This window comes from Camelus bactrianus, chromosome 17 (genome assembly GCF_048773025.1).
Source record: "Camelus bactrianus isolate YW-2024 breed Bactrian camel chromosome 17, ASM4877302v1, whole genome shotgun sequence".
Taxonomy (NCBI): domain Eukaryota; kingdom Metazoa; phylum Chordata; class Mammalia; order Artiodactyla; family Camelidae; genus Camelus; species Camelus bactrianus.
In genome coordinates, this window is record NC_133555.1 from 13385342 (window position 1) to 13402656 (window position 17315).

The 17315-nt window shown below is 39.0% G+C and overlaps 1 protein-coding gene across 16 annotated transcripts in view; it reads right to left on the bottom strand.

Annotated features, from left to right (window-relative positions):
* CHL1 (cell adhesion molecule L1 like) overlaps positions 1-17315 on the bottom strand; it is a 183920-nt gene that overhangs the window by 16335 nt on the left and 150270 nt on the right. For all 16 annotated transcript variants that reach the window (XM_045507065.2, XM_010970584.3, XM_045507066.2 and 13 more), the window contains 8 exons: positions 14535-14659; positions 10231-10332; positions 9856-10053; positions 8238-8308; positions 3571-3793; positions 2203-2318; positions 1866-2070; positions 1480-1602 (listed from right to left, as the gene is read on the bottom strand). In XM_045507065.2, the coding sequence (XP_045363021.1) occupies positions 1480-1602; positions 1866-2070; positions 2203-2318; positions 3571-3793; positions 8238-8308; positions 9856-10053; positions 10231-10332; positions 14535-14659 (1163 nt within the window). The remainder of the gene's footprint in view (positions 1-1479; positions 1603-1865; positions 2071-2202; positions 2319-3570; positions 3794-8237; positions 8309-9855; positions 10054-10230; positions 10333-14534; positions 14660-17315) is intronic.

A 17315-nucleotide genomic window follows, 5' to 3' on the forward strand; every position in this document is an offset into this window, starting at 1 on the left:
TATCCTTTTATCAAAAAATCTACATATGAAGCAGTACAGTAGTCACTGCAATTGTTAATATTTCAGCTTTTTCTTTATATATTCTAATAACTTATTTTTTTAAATAAAGTTAAATATTATATACAGATAAATGTGAGGATTGGAATTTATTTTATGTTGAGTTTCTTTAATATTAGGATAAAGACAAGGCATATCTTTACCAAACAAATTGACATTTTATGAGAGTTCAAGTATTTCTTCAGTTCTTTCTACACATTTGACAACCAGCGTATGGAACAGTATGGGCTTAGGAGTGAGCGCAAGCTGGGCCTGAACCCTGCTTAACACTCACTGTACCACAGGACTCCCTGTAAGTGAGCTCTGTATGCCTCAGTTCCCTCATCCGTGAAGCAGTGACAGTGCAAACCTCATAGATTTCTTCTATTTTAAGGAAAAATTAGAGTACTTAGTACCTACTGATTCTGCTATATAGAAAACAAACATTCAAAAATGCTAAAATGCTACCTCTGTTGGGGTTATGCCTGCATCCATTTTATCATATGTACCCAACTCAGAACAGGTCACCGGAAGCTGAAGCTGGTACCCGACCTGGACGGCCGCCAGCCCTGAACTGACGGCAGAGTCGCACATCAGGGCTATGATCCAGCTGGCTTTTTGCAAGCCGTATAGACTGGGTTTCTTTATTCCTGGTGTTTTGGTTGTTTGGGAAATCGCGTTCTCAACATGTAATATTTTTCTGTGACCTCAGTCCCCTAATTTCCATTTTGAGATGATGCTTGCATTTGAAGACTGTTAGGGATGGGAGGTGCCATGATTAAAAATGAGCTGATTTCAAAAATGTACACATGTAGTTTTCAACTGACAGCCCAGCAGCAGTGGGGAGAGCCTCTTCTGGGCAATGGTCCAAAGACAGCTCTCCGGTCCTCTCAGCATTACGTGGCTGTCCCGGGGGGCTGCGAGTAGAGGACTCTATACAAATATGCAGGGTTGAGGCTGCAAGCAAGCGTGAGGGACAGAAGCAGCAGTGCAGTGTGGGAGTCACGTGTGCTTTGAATTTCCACTACCTCGTTTACTAACTCTATTCGTATTTCCTAATTCTCAAGGCCTCTTACATATAAATATTAAACACGTGTTTCCTGGTACCATTAACATACTGGTTTTCTTCTAAAACAGAAATTGGCAAACCTTTGTGGAAATGACTAGACTATAAATGTTTTAGCCTTTGTGGGTCATGCAGTTTTTGTCGCAACTTGTCAACGCTGCCACTACAGACAAATGTAAGTGAGTGGACATGGCCCTGTTCCAGTGAAGACAGGCAGTGGGCTGGCTTTGGTCTGCAAGCCAGTTAACAGAGCCCTGTGCTGCGGGGAAGTACGCTGGCCTACAAACCACGATCATTAGATTCTCAGCATAGTAAACCAAATATTCAACCAAAAAATAAAACATTAATAGATGAATCCAATTCAGATCTGTACTTACTTATCTGGTATTGTAATAGATAGCCAGTTAAGTTTCCATTCAGTTTCTTAGGTAGTCCCCAGGATAAAGTGGCAGTGTCTTTATCAACTTTGATGACCTTGAGAAAAGTCGGCTGTTCAGGTACTAGAAAACACAAGAAAAGATACTCATCAATTGGTAAATGTCTGTAACCAAAAAAACCAAAAACCAAAAACCAAAAAAAAAAAAAAAATAGATTACAGTTTTTCATAGAAACTCAGCAGCTAACTCCTATGACATACAAATTGATTAACTAGTAATAATTTGTATAAGGGAGGACATGTTTTGGCCATTGAGATATTTAATTTGGTATGAAAGTTGTTATTTATTTATAAATTGGTATTTATTCTACATTGTTACTCTCTCACCTCCTTCTGGTGTTTGAAATATATAAGGCTCGCTTTCCGGACCAGCGCCTTTGGAATTATAGGCTAAGACTGTTAGGTGAAATTCACTAAAGGCATCTAGGGAAGGAACCATTCCATAGTTTCTTTGTCCTGAAAATCTCAGAATGTTTACTTCTTTGGGATGTGTTCTCCCATCCAACAGACTTTTCGTTTTCCACCAATTTACCTGCAATGAAAATAGGAATTTTACTATCTCAGCCCTGGTGGCAGATTCTCTTTCAGCTTCTTCTTGAAATCAATTCTTTATTTGCAAGAAAGGTATTAACTCAATGAGAAGAAGAAAACCTATGACATAAACCTGATATCCTTTCAGATGTCCGTGAACTCTGTCCTTTGGAATTGTTGACCAGGTGACTTTAACCAACGTGCTGTTTATAACGTCCACCCCATGGATCACGGGAGCTGTATCAGGATCTGTTGAGCACGTAAGAATAATTAGCTCTCAGTAATCTCCAGACACTATTATTAGGACCCTTTTCAAAAAATGATCTTCCATATTGTTCAATCTGGGGAAAGCACTTTTGCGACACCAGTCCCGAATGGAACCACGAGAGTTTCTCATTACAGAAGACTTTCAGCGCCCAAGTAGGTTTCTAGAGAGAGGAGTGCGTGTACCGCACTGAGAAAAGCCCCTCTCCAGATGGATGCGACGTGGGCAGTGTAGCTGCAAACAGCGGTCAGTGAAATATTCTGTGGGCATTTTGCTCATGGAAACACGTGAGCTAGACTAAAAATATAACTGAAATTACTTGGGGGTTGGATTAATCTAATGATAACAGCAGCTAACAGTGAGGGCTACGTGCCAGACACTCTTCTAAAGGCCTATCCTAGATTGGCTCACGTAACCCTTAGAACAACCCTCTAAAGTGGTACTATTTTCCCCTTTCTACAGGGGAGCTGACTGCAGAGGAATAAATCAAACCCGCAGCAGCCAACACTAAAATCTTAGCTGACAGTGATAAGGTGACAAGTCCTGTGTATTAAGAATTTAGGTGGCAGGTGAATTAGGAGCTAGTCATTTCACATTCTCAATCTTCTCCTACTGTTGGATCAAAATACTACTTTGGATGCTGGATGAAGAGTGAGAGTAACTCCTACTGTGTAGTGGTTTCGAATGCAGTGTCTTTCCTCTTTCCAGTGATCTATTTGCAGCTATCATTGTGGTATAAATATATAATAATAAGATCATATTACCAGTGCCTCAGACTCCGTGTGTGTATGTGTAGTTCTATAAGCAAGTCTAGGTCTGCACCCCACCTACCTTGGGAAGGCTCCAGACATACAGCTGGGGCCAGGGCATGGGAACAGGTGGCTGTTAGAGGGCCTGTGACAAGTAAGTGCAGATGTCGCTGGAAGCCTTACGCTACTTATGCTGCTTAACTGTGTGCAGTGATGACTCCAGGTCTCTGATTTTCAGAAATGCAGAAATCCCTTAATCAGGAAACTGAATAAAATAAAACCTTTCAGCATACTTCCTCACCACTCTATACTGATCAACCGTCCTGCAGCCAACCCTCAAGTAGGAGCCGTGTGTTACATGTATTTCTATCTCCCACAGCTAGTACATCCTCTTTGCATGCAGTAGTTGTTCAAAAATGTTCATCGACAGATGTGTAATAGACTGGAGGGAAACTACTCTTGACATGCTTTCAGGCGCACCACTTACAGTCTTCTCCGGAATAGAGGATCACTGGCTGAGGCTCAGGGCCAGAGCCCAGGTGATTGATGGCTTGGACTTGGACATCGTACGGAGCATAGACAGCAGGCGTCATCACCCGCAGGGTGTGGTTTGTGACTGTTTCTTCCTCCCACTCCACCGGAGCTCCCTGAGGCTTCCAGGTCACTCTGTACTCCAGCCCTGGTCCATTCTGCTCCATGGGTTTCAAAGGCTAAAAGAGAAGGCAAGACCCATCCAGTGTGATCACAGGTATCTTAAGTCAGACAGGCAAGCGACTGCACTTGGCACAAGAAACACTGTAATGGAGGTGTCATTGCTTGGGAAATTGTCAACCCTTCTTCTTTGGTTTGGAAATACTTAGGAAAATTTTCTGTCATTCTGTAAGTTTAAGCTCAAAAGTAACTCCTTCACCTCACATAATAAGAAGCCCACAATTCAGATCCTGGATTATGCCTTTGTGATCAAGTCTAACAGTAAATTCTTCCAAATACGAACAAATAAATTCCACAGAGGGTTTTAGCACTTTCTTCTATAGTTTATTTACTTTCCATTTCCAAAGAACTAGCAGAAATATGAATTCCATGGTTGTAATTGGGATTTCCCCATGACTTTTCAGTTAGAACTCTTCCTGCCTGAGTCCATCCAGCCTCCTCTATCCTAATTCCAAGAGAAGAGAGAAAGTAAACATTTTTGGATAATACGCATTTTTGTACATGTGCGCAGAAGCTGTAGCTCCTCTGTAATAATTCCCCAGCTTCTTGACCATTGTGTTTCTATTTCTTTAAAGAGAAAGTGCTCCCCACCTTCTACTTTATTTTGTTGTATAGGAATATTTAGTGGAGGAATGTCTAGTATAGGAAAGTGGTTATTTCTACTTCAGTTTTTAATCAACAAATACTTCAATTGGAAAAATACTAATGTGATTTAAACCACCCATGTATATCACAACAGTGGAAATGTGCATTTAAATGAATCAGTGATATAAAACATGGAAAAATGTGCTTTTAGTGCTAGATTATACAGTTCACTTATATAAGCAGTAAATTTGTCTGTATATGTGAGTGACTCATAATATCATATATAGTCTTCTTCCAGAGTTTGCAATGCTTCTTGACTCGGTCTAATTTACTAAAATGTTATTAGAAGGATTAGATGGAATTAAGTTGAAAGCACAGGACTATATTAGCAAAATAATTGCAAGTCTATGCTTATTCCAAGGTGAATACTTAAATTAGCTAAGAGGAAACAAATCCAAAGAAAGCTAAAACTGAGATTTTCACAGTAATTGTTTTGCATTCAATGTTTGGCCCCAAGATAATTTTCTACTCTTACATAGATAATTCACCATGGACTTCAGCATTGCCCAGATAAGTCAGGCTTTTAGTTCCATACTGCAGTCTGGAATTACAATATCCTTCAGCCCCTACTGACAATAAATGTATACAAACACTGTTATTCAGTTTACACATGTGCTTCAAGAAAAATAGTTACAGTTGATAAAGCTCTCTGGAAAATTTCTAAACAAACTGTGCCACTGTAGGTTAACACTTTTAAGAAAAATCTGAATTGCCAGCCTCCTTGGTGCCTAGACTCCTGAAGAAGCAGCAGGACTACTTTATATTTGGCTTTTAGACAGTGGAAACTAAACCTCAGCAAATTCTCCAATAGGCCCCAACAGAGATGACAGACCAGAGCTGCAAGACAGAGCCAGGGGTGCGGGTGCAGGGAAAGGCCACCAGCCTTCCCGCCCCTCAGGAAGCTGCTCCGGAGGAAGGAATCTCTAGAAAAGAGGTTCTTAACTTCATGTACAGGCATCTCTAAATGGGGTTCATCGGTGGCCTTAAAAAGACCTGAGAAGCCAGGAAACTGTTAGGAAATCTTTCTATATGTACTTTTCTAGGGAAAAACCCTATGCTTCTATTATATTTTCAAAGACATCTATGAACAAAGCAAGGTCATAATGACTGATCTAGAAACTGGACAAACTTTCTGTACTGCCTACAATCATTTTACAGCCGATGGACTTTCTTATTACACTTGGAGCAGAAATAATCAATCCTGGGCCCTTTAGGAGTGAAACAACTTGGCTGTGACCATGTAACCAGGTAACTGGAGAAGTTTCTCTTTCCCAAACAGTAGTGGGTTTCTGTTTGTTTTGTTTGTTTTTTTGAATCTTTGAGACCAGAAATTTGCTATTTTATTCAAGTCCAAATTTAACGTAAATATATGTACACTTAAGAACAATGGGGAAATGCAAGCAAAAGTCATTATGATATAATTATCTAACCAGCCAATTCGTGGTGGGCTCTTTTTCTGTTTTGAGGGGCAGAATATTACCATTTTTTAAACACTGAAAATGTATGGGTGAGTCAATACATACCTAAATATATAGAAGGTGAATTTTAGAAGATAATGCAAACTAAAATGACTAGTTCTATCATTAAGTTAAAATTTAATACATTACTTTCAAAACTTGTGCCATTATGTACTGTAATACATTACAAACATAATTCATATATGATGGAACATGAGCCCAATAAAATAAACAAATTAATTTTTGACTGTAATAGAAGGTTCATCCATTCAATGGCTAAATGCACATTTATTAGTAACCTGCATACAGAACTCTGTATATTATTTTCCTCTATTGAATTTTTCAATAAATGATATTATTTCTAATGTATTTGCTCATTGTCTGTCCCTCCAACTGGATTACACATTCCAAGAGAGCAATGACTGTTTTTATGCTACTGCCATATAGAAACCAAGGACCTCATAACACATTATTTTTAATGATACTTAATGTTAAAAATTAAAAAAAAAGTTAGGGACAAATAGTCTGTTCCTATTTAATCATTTTGTGAAACAGTAACTATTTTTTTTAAACAAATTGTTTCTCTCTGATCATTATCTTGTAGACAAGATTTATTTTGTCAGTCAGTCTTGGGAGGGGATCTGGTAATGTATTCACAGTGTCTGCTTGTCAGCTTGGGAAGTTATCTGGCATCTAACTCCATTTTATAGGTAATTCATGCAAAACAATAACCAATGAATAAATGTTCTTAAACTTCACTAGTTGTGCTTACCGTCACTGGATCTCTGACATTTCAGAATGATAAGAACCACACTGAATATATTACGAATGCAGTTGTCAAAATGTAGTTCCAAATTTCTCTGACTACTTCCTTCCTCTGGTCAAGTAATTACTCAATTACATGTGATTTACTCTTGAACGACAAATTATAAACACTTTCTTAGAGTAATGCCATTCTTCCAAGAAGAAAGCATTAATCGTAAGTCTTCAATATGTTTTGGCAGGAGGAGAGTGATTTATGAGTAAGACAATCAGTAAAAGAACTAAAGATTTCTGCTTTTTCATGACTGACTCAGAGCACGGCACCTGGGTAAGGTCACTGAACTCACAGCCCGTTTCTCTGTATGAAATGTAATGCTCATGTTAGTGGAACGTGCTGTGCTTCTCTGAGGAAGTGACCTTTTAATTATTTATTACTGTCATCTAATCAGTTATATCAGCTATCTTAGGGAAATTTCTATTATTAGAATTGTATACTAATATTAGAAAAGTATCCTCTTATATTGACTAAGTATTTTGCAGGTATCAATGATGTTGTCAGGTAATGTAAGACCAATATACGAAGAGGAAAAAAATCAAGCCAAACATTATATAGTCTAAAATTCTTCTAAAAATTATCCTTGGAATGGGGTGTGGAAATAAATTCATATATTCCAACATATATTCAAAACTGTAAAGTTCATTGAATTCAATGTCAGAAGCCTATTTTCAATCAGAATCATTGAATGGTAACCTACTTTCAAGTAGGTTAAAATACTCATGAAATATTTCCAAATAGTAGCAGGGGGAAGTTCTCCACTGTTAAACGAATATAGAAATGACACTAAAAAAATCAGATTCATCTGAGCAGATTTATATAAACTTTTATATTTATGGATATGTATGCGTGTGTGTATATATACACTATATAAACATTTATGCAAAATTCAAAGAAGAAAGTCTGTTTTAGTAACTTTTACCAGAGATACATAGAGAATGAGCAGAGTCTGAAGTCCCAATGTATCCATGTTTAAATCCTGGCTCTGCTGATTTATAGTTGTGTGGTGATGGGTCAGCCTGTCAATGAGCCTGGATCTCAGTTTATAGATCTAGAACATGGCATTAATGATGCTCTTCTGACAATATTGTTCTCAGAATTTGATACGAGTACACAAAATACTTAATAGTGATTACTGAGTAGTGACTATTCCTTGGGAGTCATCCTTTTGACATGCATAATCTTCCTTAGCCCATGTACAAAAATTTAGTGAAAAGTTTTCAGTATTTTTTGAATGGGAGAGGATTTAGAATATTGGTAATAAATATATTAGGAATCAAACTTTTGGTAATGGATTATAATGACATCAACTTGTATAACCTTCCTTAAATTTTCTACCACTGTTAAGCTCTATTTCACAACATTCTCATGATGATCTTTAAAGTATACAAATAAAAATATTTATAAAATATACAAGTATCAGTTTGTTCTTAAAATACTGTTCTATCATTATACTTAGCATGCAGACCTAAAAAAAGTAAAAATAACACAAACGTAATAAATAACACATCAAAGAATCCTCACCTCCCATTTGATAATCATTTCCTTGGGTTGAGAAGCTTGAACCCTTATATTTTGTGGATTCTTGTCTGGAGCTGAAAAATTACAAGCATTAAAATTACTTTTTCCCACTGTCTAGCCAGTAGGTGAATCATCATTATCATCCCTCCTCCCACACACGTACATATACAACAACAGATTTTTTAATCATTTTGATTATATTTGTTTACTTCTATCTGGCCCAGTTTGTAAGAAGAGTTACAAACAGGTTTTTTCCTCCAGCTTTATTGAGATGTAATTGACATATAACATTTTATACATTTAAGGTATACAACATAACGATTTTATAATGTGTGTGTGCGTGTATATAAAAATACACATAATATTCGTGTGTGTATGTTGTGACATGATTACCACAATAAGGTTAGTTAACACACCCATCACCTCATAAGGCAGCTTTTAAATATATATTTTATTTGAAGGAGTAAAATTGTGTTCATTGAGTGATAGAATTATTATTCAGTTGAGAGGAGATGGTTTATTTTATGTATCTTGGTTTTAAACCTGCTCTCTTTAAATTTTTAAACCTGGTTTTTTTTTTTTTAATCCTAAACCTACTACTTAAATATACATTTTAGTTTTAAGCCTGCTTTACATTTTCTATTACAATTATTGTTAGAAGTTTTGTTGTGAATATTTGCCTGTAAGTGAATAAAGACCATGTGTTGACGGCAACAACCATGTTTCAGGGACATCAAATAGGAAACAGCGGGTAATGTGCCCACGGAGCATATTCACATGGATCCGTTTTATGAAAAACAGCTAAGTATGGAGTCCAGTGCCAAGTTGAACTTATACTAAAATCACACAAGTATCTCACTCAGTTATTACCTCTACTTGCTGTTTCTTGGTCCAAAAAGGGAACCATATCCTAGCATGTTTATTTCACCCACAGGAAAAAAGGAAAAAACACCAGGCTATGACCACATCGATAACCAATCCCAATTCAGTAATACAAATTTCAGCACTATCATTTATGAGTTTATAACATTATATAAGTTCCATGCTTACACTATTATAGTTTGACTTCTGTATACACTACAGCCTGCTCATTCCTGAGATTTTTTTTTAGGAAAGCATCTTGAGAATTTACATAGGTTTTATGTATCTACCTATGTAGACACTGAGATACAAAAATACACTTGGAGCATAAATTTAATGACATTAGATACGCTGAAAATTTGACAAGCTGCCTATAAAATGTCAAATATTTTATTTGAGAAAGTTAAAATGAGAAAAATCAAGGGAGGAAGTTGACTTTCTCTCTATAGTGAACTTCCGTTTATAACTGACTTTCTGGTATGTGACTTTAACACAGCAAGTAGCTATCAGAAATCACTCAGAGTAACACCTGCCCACGCCCTCCTTGTCGCTTCCTGCTCTCTATCAAACACTGACACACTACCTATGAGACTGATGTGCTTTGATTATTTTCCATGATGTGAGTTCACAAAACTTTTCCAGCTCTCTGTTGGGAGAAATCTAAAATCTCACACTAGGTTCTCAATCATTTTTTTCAGATGTTTAAAGATGGGGCAAACTGAAATATTTTGTTAGAAACCTGAGATGGGAACTTACATACCTGCAGGGGGTGTTTCATGATGGTCTGACGGCTGGCTGGGTTGGCTTCTCCCTACTTCATTCACGGCTGTGACCCTGAACTGGTATCTCACGTATGGAGCCAGAGATAACAGGACTGTTGTTTCCTTTCCTTGGACTCTAGTCAGTTCCTCCCACCTTCCAGGTTCCTCTTTGTTCCCTTCAAATTCTACAATATATTCTGGCAATAGAAACACAGAAAAAAAAAATGGACTGGGAATGTTTAAGTTATGATAAAATTTCTACATGAGGTTAAAAGTTTCAGAGGATGTTTTCAGAAGGATAATCCACCCACGGTGGTAAAAATAGCTTTAGTATGCATTCTGACTCTGGGTGACACAGTCCCAAGGCTTCCTACCGCTAATATTGCTGTTGTGGTCGTCCCCAGCTTCCCACGTCAGCCGAACACTCCTGTTCTGTCTGTCAGACAAGTGAAGGTTTTCTGGTGGATCCGGAACATCTGATTAAGAATGAAGAATAGGCGTGTTGTTTATCTATTTTATATACAGCAATTATTATCTGCAAATCTCAAACTCCCAATTTATCCCTTCCCACTCCCTTCCCCCGCTCATAGCCACAAGTTTTTCTATGCCTGTGAGTCTGTTCCTGTTTTGTAAACAAATTCATTTGTGTCATTTTTTTTAAAAGAGTCTACATATAAGTGATATCATATGGTATTTTTCTTTCTCTCTTTGGCTTACTTCACTTAATAGCACAGGGAACCATATTCAATATTTTGTTATAACCTATAATGAAAAAGAGTATGAAAAGAAATACACACATATACGTATGACTGAAGTATGGTGCTGTACACCAGAAACTGACACAACATTGTAAACTGACTATAGCTCAATTAAAAGAAAAGAATGACAAAGAAAGGTAAGGAGAAGGCAGATCATCGCCTTTGTCTATCCCGTTTCCTCACTCGGGCAGGTTGCAAGCCCCCTTCCCTTCTGGGACTCTGTCTCCACTCCCCAGGGTCCACATCTCACCAGTTCTTCTGGTTCTGCAAACACAGCTCCCTGCACATCTGTTTCCTGTTGTATCATCTCCCTCTGCTCCAATTCCAGTTCTCAAGGGGCCACTCCTGACCATCAGCATCAGGATTCTTTCAGGAGTAGTTATGAACACTGAAGATTTCTGGGCCCTGTCTCTCCGGCTGACTGAAGGAGCTGGGCCCAAGAACCTGCATTTCTAAACAAGAGCCCTGGGAGATTCTATATACACTCAATTTTGAGAAACACAAACTATCCCAAGTAAACGGAATCTGGCAGCTCACATACTTACATGCCTGCTGCATCTCCTGTATGTTACTAAACAGATCTACAAGAGTAGGAACCATATTTTATTGATCTCTGCACCCTTCCCCCAGTGCCTTTCACAGAAGTGTTTTGTGACTAATTAAGTGAAACATACATTATCCCTTTGGTCATGCACGTAATTATCACAGGAGAGCAGTAAAAGTGGGTCCTAGGACTACAGGGAAATCAGAGCATATGAACTCAAGCTTTCTTTTCTGCGTGGTTTGGATTTGTATTTTAATTTATAATAATGAGTTATCAGTAATAATATAGCAACTGTTACACTCTCTTGGCCTGGAGTTCTACCGAAGTGTAGGAAGGCAGTTTACATTGGGAGAGGAGGATCTGGCACTGATAAATGTTGTGGCAGAGAATAGAAAATGGAGTAGGCGATTTTACCAGTGTTAAAAGTACGTGGAAATTTCTGGTGCTTTAAAAATAAAATCAACAGTTAAAAAAAAAAAAGAAATTTCAGCCCTAGTGATCCTTCTTCCAAAATTTGGTTTCAATTCTCTCATGTGTTGAAGGACACTTCTCTTTCCTCAGAGGAGACAATGACAGTAACACCTCACACGGCTTTCTAAGGCTCCTTCTCCAACTGGGAAGCAGCGTCTATTGCTCCTGCTGAGTTTTTAACAACCGTTGGAAATTTATACTGGCCAGATAAAAACACACTGCTTTCAATTCAAAAGAGAACATGTTTACTTTAAAACTCTGGTCAGTGACTGTGTCCAAACTGTACTGCCTTAAATAAGAAATTATTTCATCCACAGGCTTGAGGATCTCTGAGCTCAGAAAACTTAGGTTTCTCATCAGCACGTCCCAAATCCACTCATTTCTCAAGTTTCCTCAACCAATGCAGCATGTGGTGACAGACATGAAAATCTGCTCTTGCCAAGAATCATATGGAGCTACAACTGATGGACTGCGATTGAGACTTAAAAGAATGAAACTCATAGGGGACGTTTCTGGCAAGGCTTTTGAAAGTAACTTTTGATTGAAATGGGTCAAGCATATGCTTTAAAAAATTGTGTTCCAGGAAAAACAGTCTTTTAGAAACTATACATGGATTTGTCATTTGTTACTGTCAGTTCATGAGAATATGCTTCTTAAAAGCACAGGCTGGCCTAAAAAATTAGGATGTAAACTCCAAGAAGTGATTAAGAAAATTCAGCCTATCTCATAGAATTTTTTTAAATTATTTTATCTTCATCATAAAAAAATTCATACTTATTTTATACACAAACAGTGCATATAATTATAGACACTGTTTATGTAAAGTTATCAAAATGTAATGGTTCTAGAAGATGGCACCCTAACTACAAGCCTGATACATTCAATCTCACAGGAAAACGTAGACGGTGAGCACCGAGTGGTCTGGGGCTCAATCCCCTTGCCACTGCTCGAAATACTTGGGGGCCAAGCCCATGAAATCCTGACACTTAGACTTGCAATCCTCGTGCCAGGGACAACCTCCAGTTTACCTGCAGCTCAACCACTTTATCTGGTCAATTACTATCGGAGTGATTACTAAGGACTGAACTTTTCTGCCTGTAGTCCCCTGAGGGAGCCAAAATTCCTCGGGGGATGAAACGGATCACCTAAAGGTTTAATTCTATTGAACCAAGTCCATAGGTTCTACCACCTGGGAACTCTTCCGTTGTTCTGTTTTTCTGTGTGTTGTTGTTTGTTTATTTTTTTCCAGGAGAATTCAACATGGTGGCCATTTGCTTTACTTGAAACATGGTGGTCATTTTTCTCTCTTGAAATAGAGTGGCCATTTGCGTCACTAGAAGACATCCAGCCTGTTTACTCATATTTCACCAACTTACCTCAAAAGTGACTGAACTCTTCCCTCCCGGTCTGCACCGTGGTTAGCAGCCTACCTGTGAATCCCAGCAACCAGAGCACTAAAGACACAAATGCCTGTTAATGATAAGGATTAATCTAAGCCTATGATAAAAGCATTTAGGCCAAACCAAACACTTTTAAGGACTGTCAGCCAACTAAAGGAAAACTAAACGGTGCCCACTGAAACAGAACTATGAGAGAAAACTGTAAAAATGTCTTGATCAGTCATGGCCCCAGCAGAGAGAAAACAGTTCACACAACTTAGGGTAGTCCAATGAGTTTTTTTGTTTTTTCTTTTAGGCATCATCAGTTAACCATGTGTCAGTTTCTGGTGTACAGCATAATGTTTTGGTCATACATACACATACATTCGTTTTCATATTGTTTTCATTATAGGTTACTAAAAGATATTTACTATAGTTCCCTGGGCTATACAGAAGAAACTTGTTGTTTATCTATTTCATATATACTAGTTAGTATCTGCAAAGCTCAAACTCCCAACTTATCCCTTCTCACCCCCTTTCTACACCGGTAACCATAAGATTGGTTACTGTGTCTGCGAGTCTGTTTCTCCAACAAGTTTTTAGTAAAGACTTTCTCAAAAGATGTGAGCAGGCTATCCAGGGTGGGGCGGGGCAGCTGATAGAATCCCACCAGAGAAAACTCTGTGGAGAAAGCCCCCCTGTGAGACTCAATGCCTCTGGCCGTGGGACGCGGCCAGCCCGCAAGGAGGGAGCATCCAGAGGAAACACACCCGCCCACCGCCTCTACCGCTGGGGGTCCCCACTGGCAGAGCCAAATGAAAGCTTGAGAGTAAATGGTTTGCTAACGTCCATACTGGTCAGGTTTCCAGACTCAGAGAGCTGGTGGAGAGTGAATCCGAAAAGGGAATTAGAAGAGAGATTCCGCAAATGGTTGAAGAGCGGTAAACACGGGTGACTGCAAGGGTAATTGCATTGATTACACCAGTGAAGTGTGCATATTGTTTTCTAAATAGCATTATTATTAAAAAAAAAAATCAGAGGCCTTTCTTTGCAGAACCCTTGAAGTCCCTCCCTCCCCTTCCTGAGACCCTGGGAGCTCAGTCTGGGCCTCTGGTTGACAGTGTGACCACTGTGCACCCACCACTGGACCCCCACCCTGGCCCATCCACACTGGCCCATCTCCATCCTCAGCCACATTTCTCTGCACACTAGGAAGGCATACCTCAAGAGTCCTAGGCACTCAAGCATGCATCACTTTTCTTGCTGCTGATAGCAACCCCTACCTCCCACTGCTTTTGGCAACATTACCCAAGTAGAAAAATGAAATTAAGCATTAATTAACTTCTTTAGAGCCAGAAGAGGAGAAGGCATTCAAAAGGGGGGTTGCTGTTTAATTGAAAAATTCAAACTAACAATAAATGTGCAGAGGCTCAAATAATCATTGCTTTAATTGCCTAAGAGCAGTGGAGTTTAATCAGTAATGGAGAAGAAATGAACAAAGATTTCTTATTATTTAGCGCACTTACCAAGGACAGTTACTTGAGTCATCTCAGCAGTGCTGTCCAGAGCAGTGTGAGCTGAACAGGAGTATACACCTTGGTCCTCTAAGGTGACGTTAGATATAGTCAGATTAGCTCCATCAATAATTATCCTACCAGGAAAAAAGTGGGCATGTGATGAGGATGAAAATAACAAACAATAGAAACATAATTCTTTCAAAAATAAATATTCCCCAAAGAAAACAATTCAAGGAAGAATTAAAAAAAAAAAACTCTCACATAATACAACTTTTATTAGAGATGGCCATAGTTTAAAATATAGTAAAAAACATAATATTAAAAAAAATAACAAAGCAGCGTTTAAGCACACACATGTCTATCTCACTATGGAAAGAACCAGGTTGGTTTGGTTGGTTTTAAATGACCAAATCCAACTATCCGTGATGCATGGGTCAGTGACAGAACTGTCTTGCCTGCTGTGTGAAGAGTGTACCATACCTTACGACAGCTAAGATAAATTTGAGGAATTCTTTCGTTATGTTTAAGAAACCATCTACACAGGACCAACTTGGGTGCTTTTTACAAAGGCAGGTTCCTGACTCACACCCCAGCTCTGAGATGAGTCTTACCATCTCTTTTGGACAACTTTCTCTCTCCTCCACCTCCCAATAAAATGCACATTAAGATCTGATGAAAATTAAACTCCGTGACTTATTTGAACAGTAGAGGGCAGACTAGTACTTCTTTTTGCAAATCATTTGCAGCTGACTATTCTTTGTTCTGTTTTTTGCTAAGTTGTAACTGAGTTTACTACATGAAAAAATTTTCTGTAAGTTACACCTTTTACCCTGTACCTAGGTATTGTTAACATAACTACTCAAGAATGTTTAAAAACATAAAGATTTATTAAATTTGAGATATATTCATAGCAGTTTGCCACTTAGTTGAAATAAATAGTATCTTCATTGTGGGGAAGGAATATATAATCCCTTACAAACTGCTGAAAAGTCTGAGTGATGGGAAACCAGTTAAAACTGTAGTCAGATCAAACACGGTTCCGCTTTTGATTATAGACAAAGTCAGACCCTTACTTTTCCCACACTAACAACTGAATGATCTGCCAGTTGATACTCTATACTATTGCTGGTCAAGAGTCTCACTGTAATTCTAAACATGATACAGCTCTGAGACACATTAGTTTTTCAGTTCCTGTTATGTGTCCATTTGGTACAGTATCAGAATACTGCATACACTGACAGTTTTGGAAAGTTTACCTTCTTAGATAAAGAAATACAATTTAATAACCTAGCCAGCAGGACTGTTTGTGCCCTACACATCCACGAGGGCCCACGAGATCCTACCACCTTCTTGCCAAGATTGGTATCCTGGTGTGGGGCTGCTTCAGGCCGGAAAGAAAGGGCACCTTTTTGGTAACTTGTTTTTTTTTTAATCTCACAAATGTACCTTAGTTGCCCTCAAATTAATCAAGGTAGAATGGCCCACAGGTCCTTGAAATTTGGGAGGTAAGATACTTCTTGGGAGGGTATTAAAATTTCACATGTTGGCCTCAGCCCAGGTTCTGAATCAGAACTTCTGGGAATAGGGCAAGGGCCACTGCATTTGAACATGACACCTAGGTAATTCTGGCTCATGTCACAGCCTGACAAGTATTCATGTTAGCAAGGACACACTCTGCTGTGTTGCAAGTTCTCAGTACCTAAGACCACAAGCCTTTCATTCTAACGCTATGTTTCCATTGTCAGTCAACTGAATTCTGCTATGTTTCCATTGTCAGTCAACTGAATTCTACGTGAAGAAGTCCTATTGTTTGTTAAGTACATTTACATTTTAAAAATGGTTTCTGCTCTGTATAGAACCTCTCCTCTGGCTTCACCTTCATCTCTGTTTCTCCCAGTTACTTCCCCCTGTTTTCATCTGCTTCATTATCTCACCTGACAAACTGCTATCACCCTACAAGCTCTCACCGCCTTCCTCTGAAATAGCCGGCTTCCTAGTCCCCAGTCCCCGTTAGCCTCCAGTGTCGCCTGCTCCAGCCCGTCTGTGTCACAGCCACGTTTCAGTGAAGGCAACATGACAAAATGACTCTCTCTTTGGACACCTCTGTTTGAGGCTCAGCTCCACCAACTCGGGCTTGAATAACCCTGAACAAAACGTGGAGCCTAATTCACCTTATCTAAAAAAAAATGGGACTAAGTATTTTCTTTCTCTTCAGGAGGAGTAATGAATGAAAACACATCAAGTGATTGGTGTATAGAGCCTGGCTTAGGACGTGCCCAAAGAGTCTTGCTAGTAATAATCAGCAGATTGATTTAATTCACTGTTGGCTCGTAATTAATCACATTTCTTAACGCCTCCAACTCCCATTCCTCCTGAATCTCTGCTTGAACAAATGGCCTTAGTTCCTCATTTGTTAGTAAAGGACCAGTCTCTGCCTGACCTAATGCCTTATAATCTCTGCTTTCTCATCCCCCCCCGCCCCCGCCCCGAGCTCTACCCTATTCATTTGCTGCCATTTCTAGTGGGAAAAAGACCTTTCTTGATGCCAAGATAAAGCCCTCCCACTTGTGCTCATGACACGTTTTCCCTTTCATCCTCCTACTGACGGACACCTCGGCATATCCCACAGCCCTCGGGTTCTCTGCTCGTTCTGTGGTCATCAACAGCCCTCCTTACAGTTGGCACGCACAGTCCCAAGTTTTAACAATGGCTTGATATCACAGCCGGCCTCCGTTTCATTTTTCATAGCAACAGTGTGTGGTGTAGAGCCACCTGCAGGCTAGAAATCCA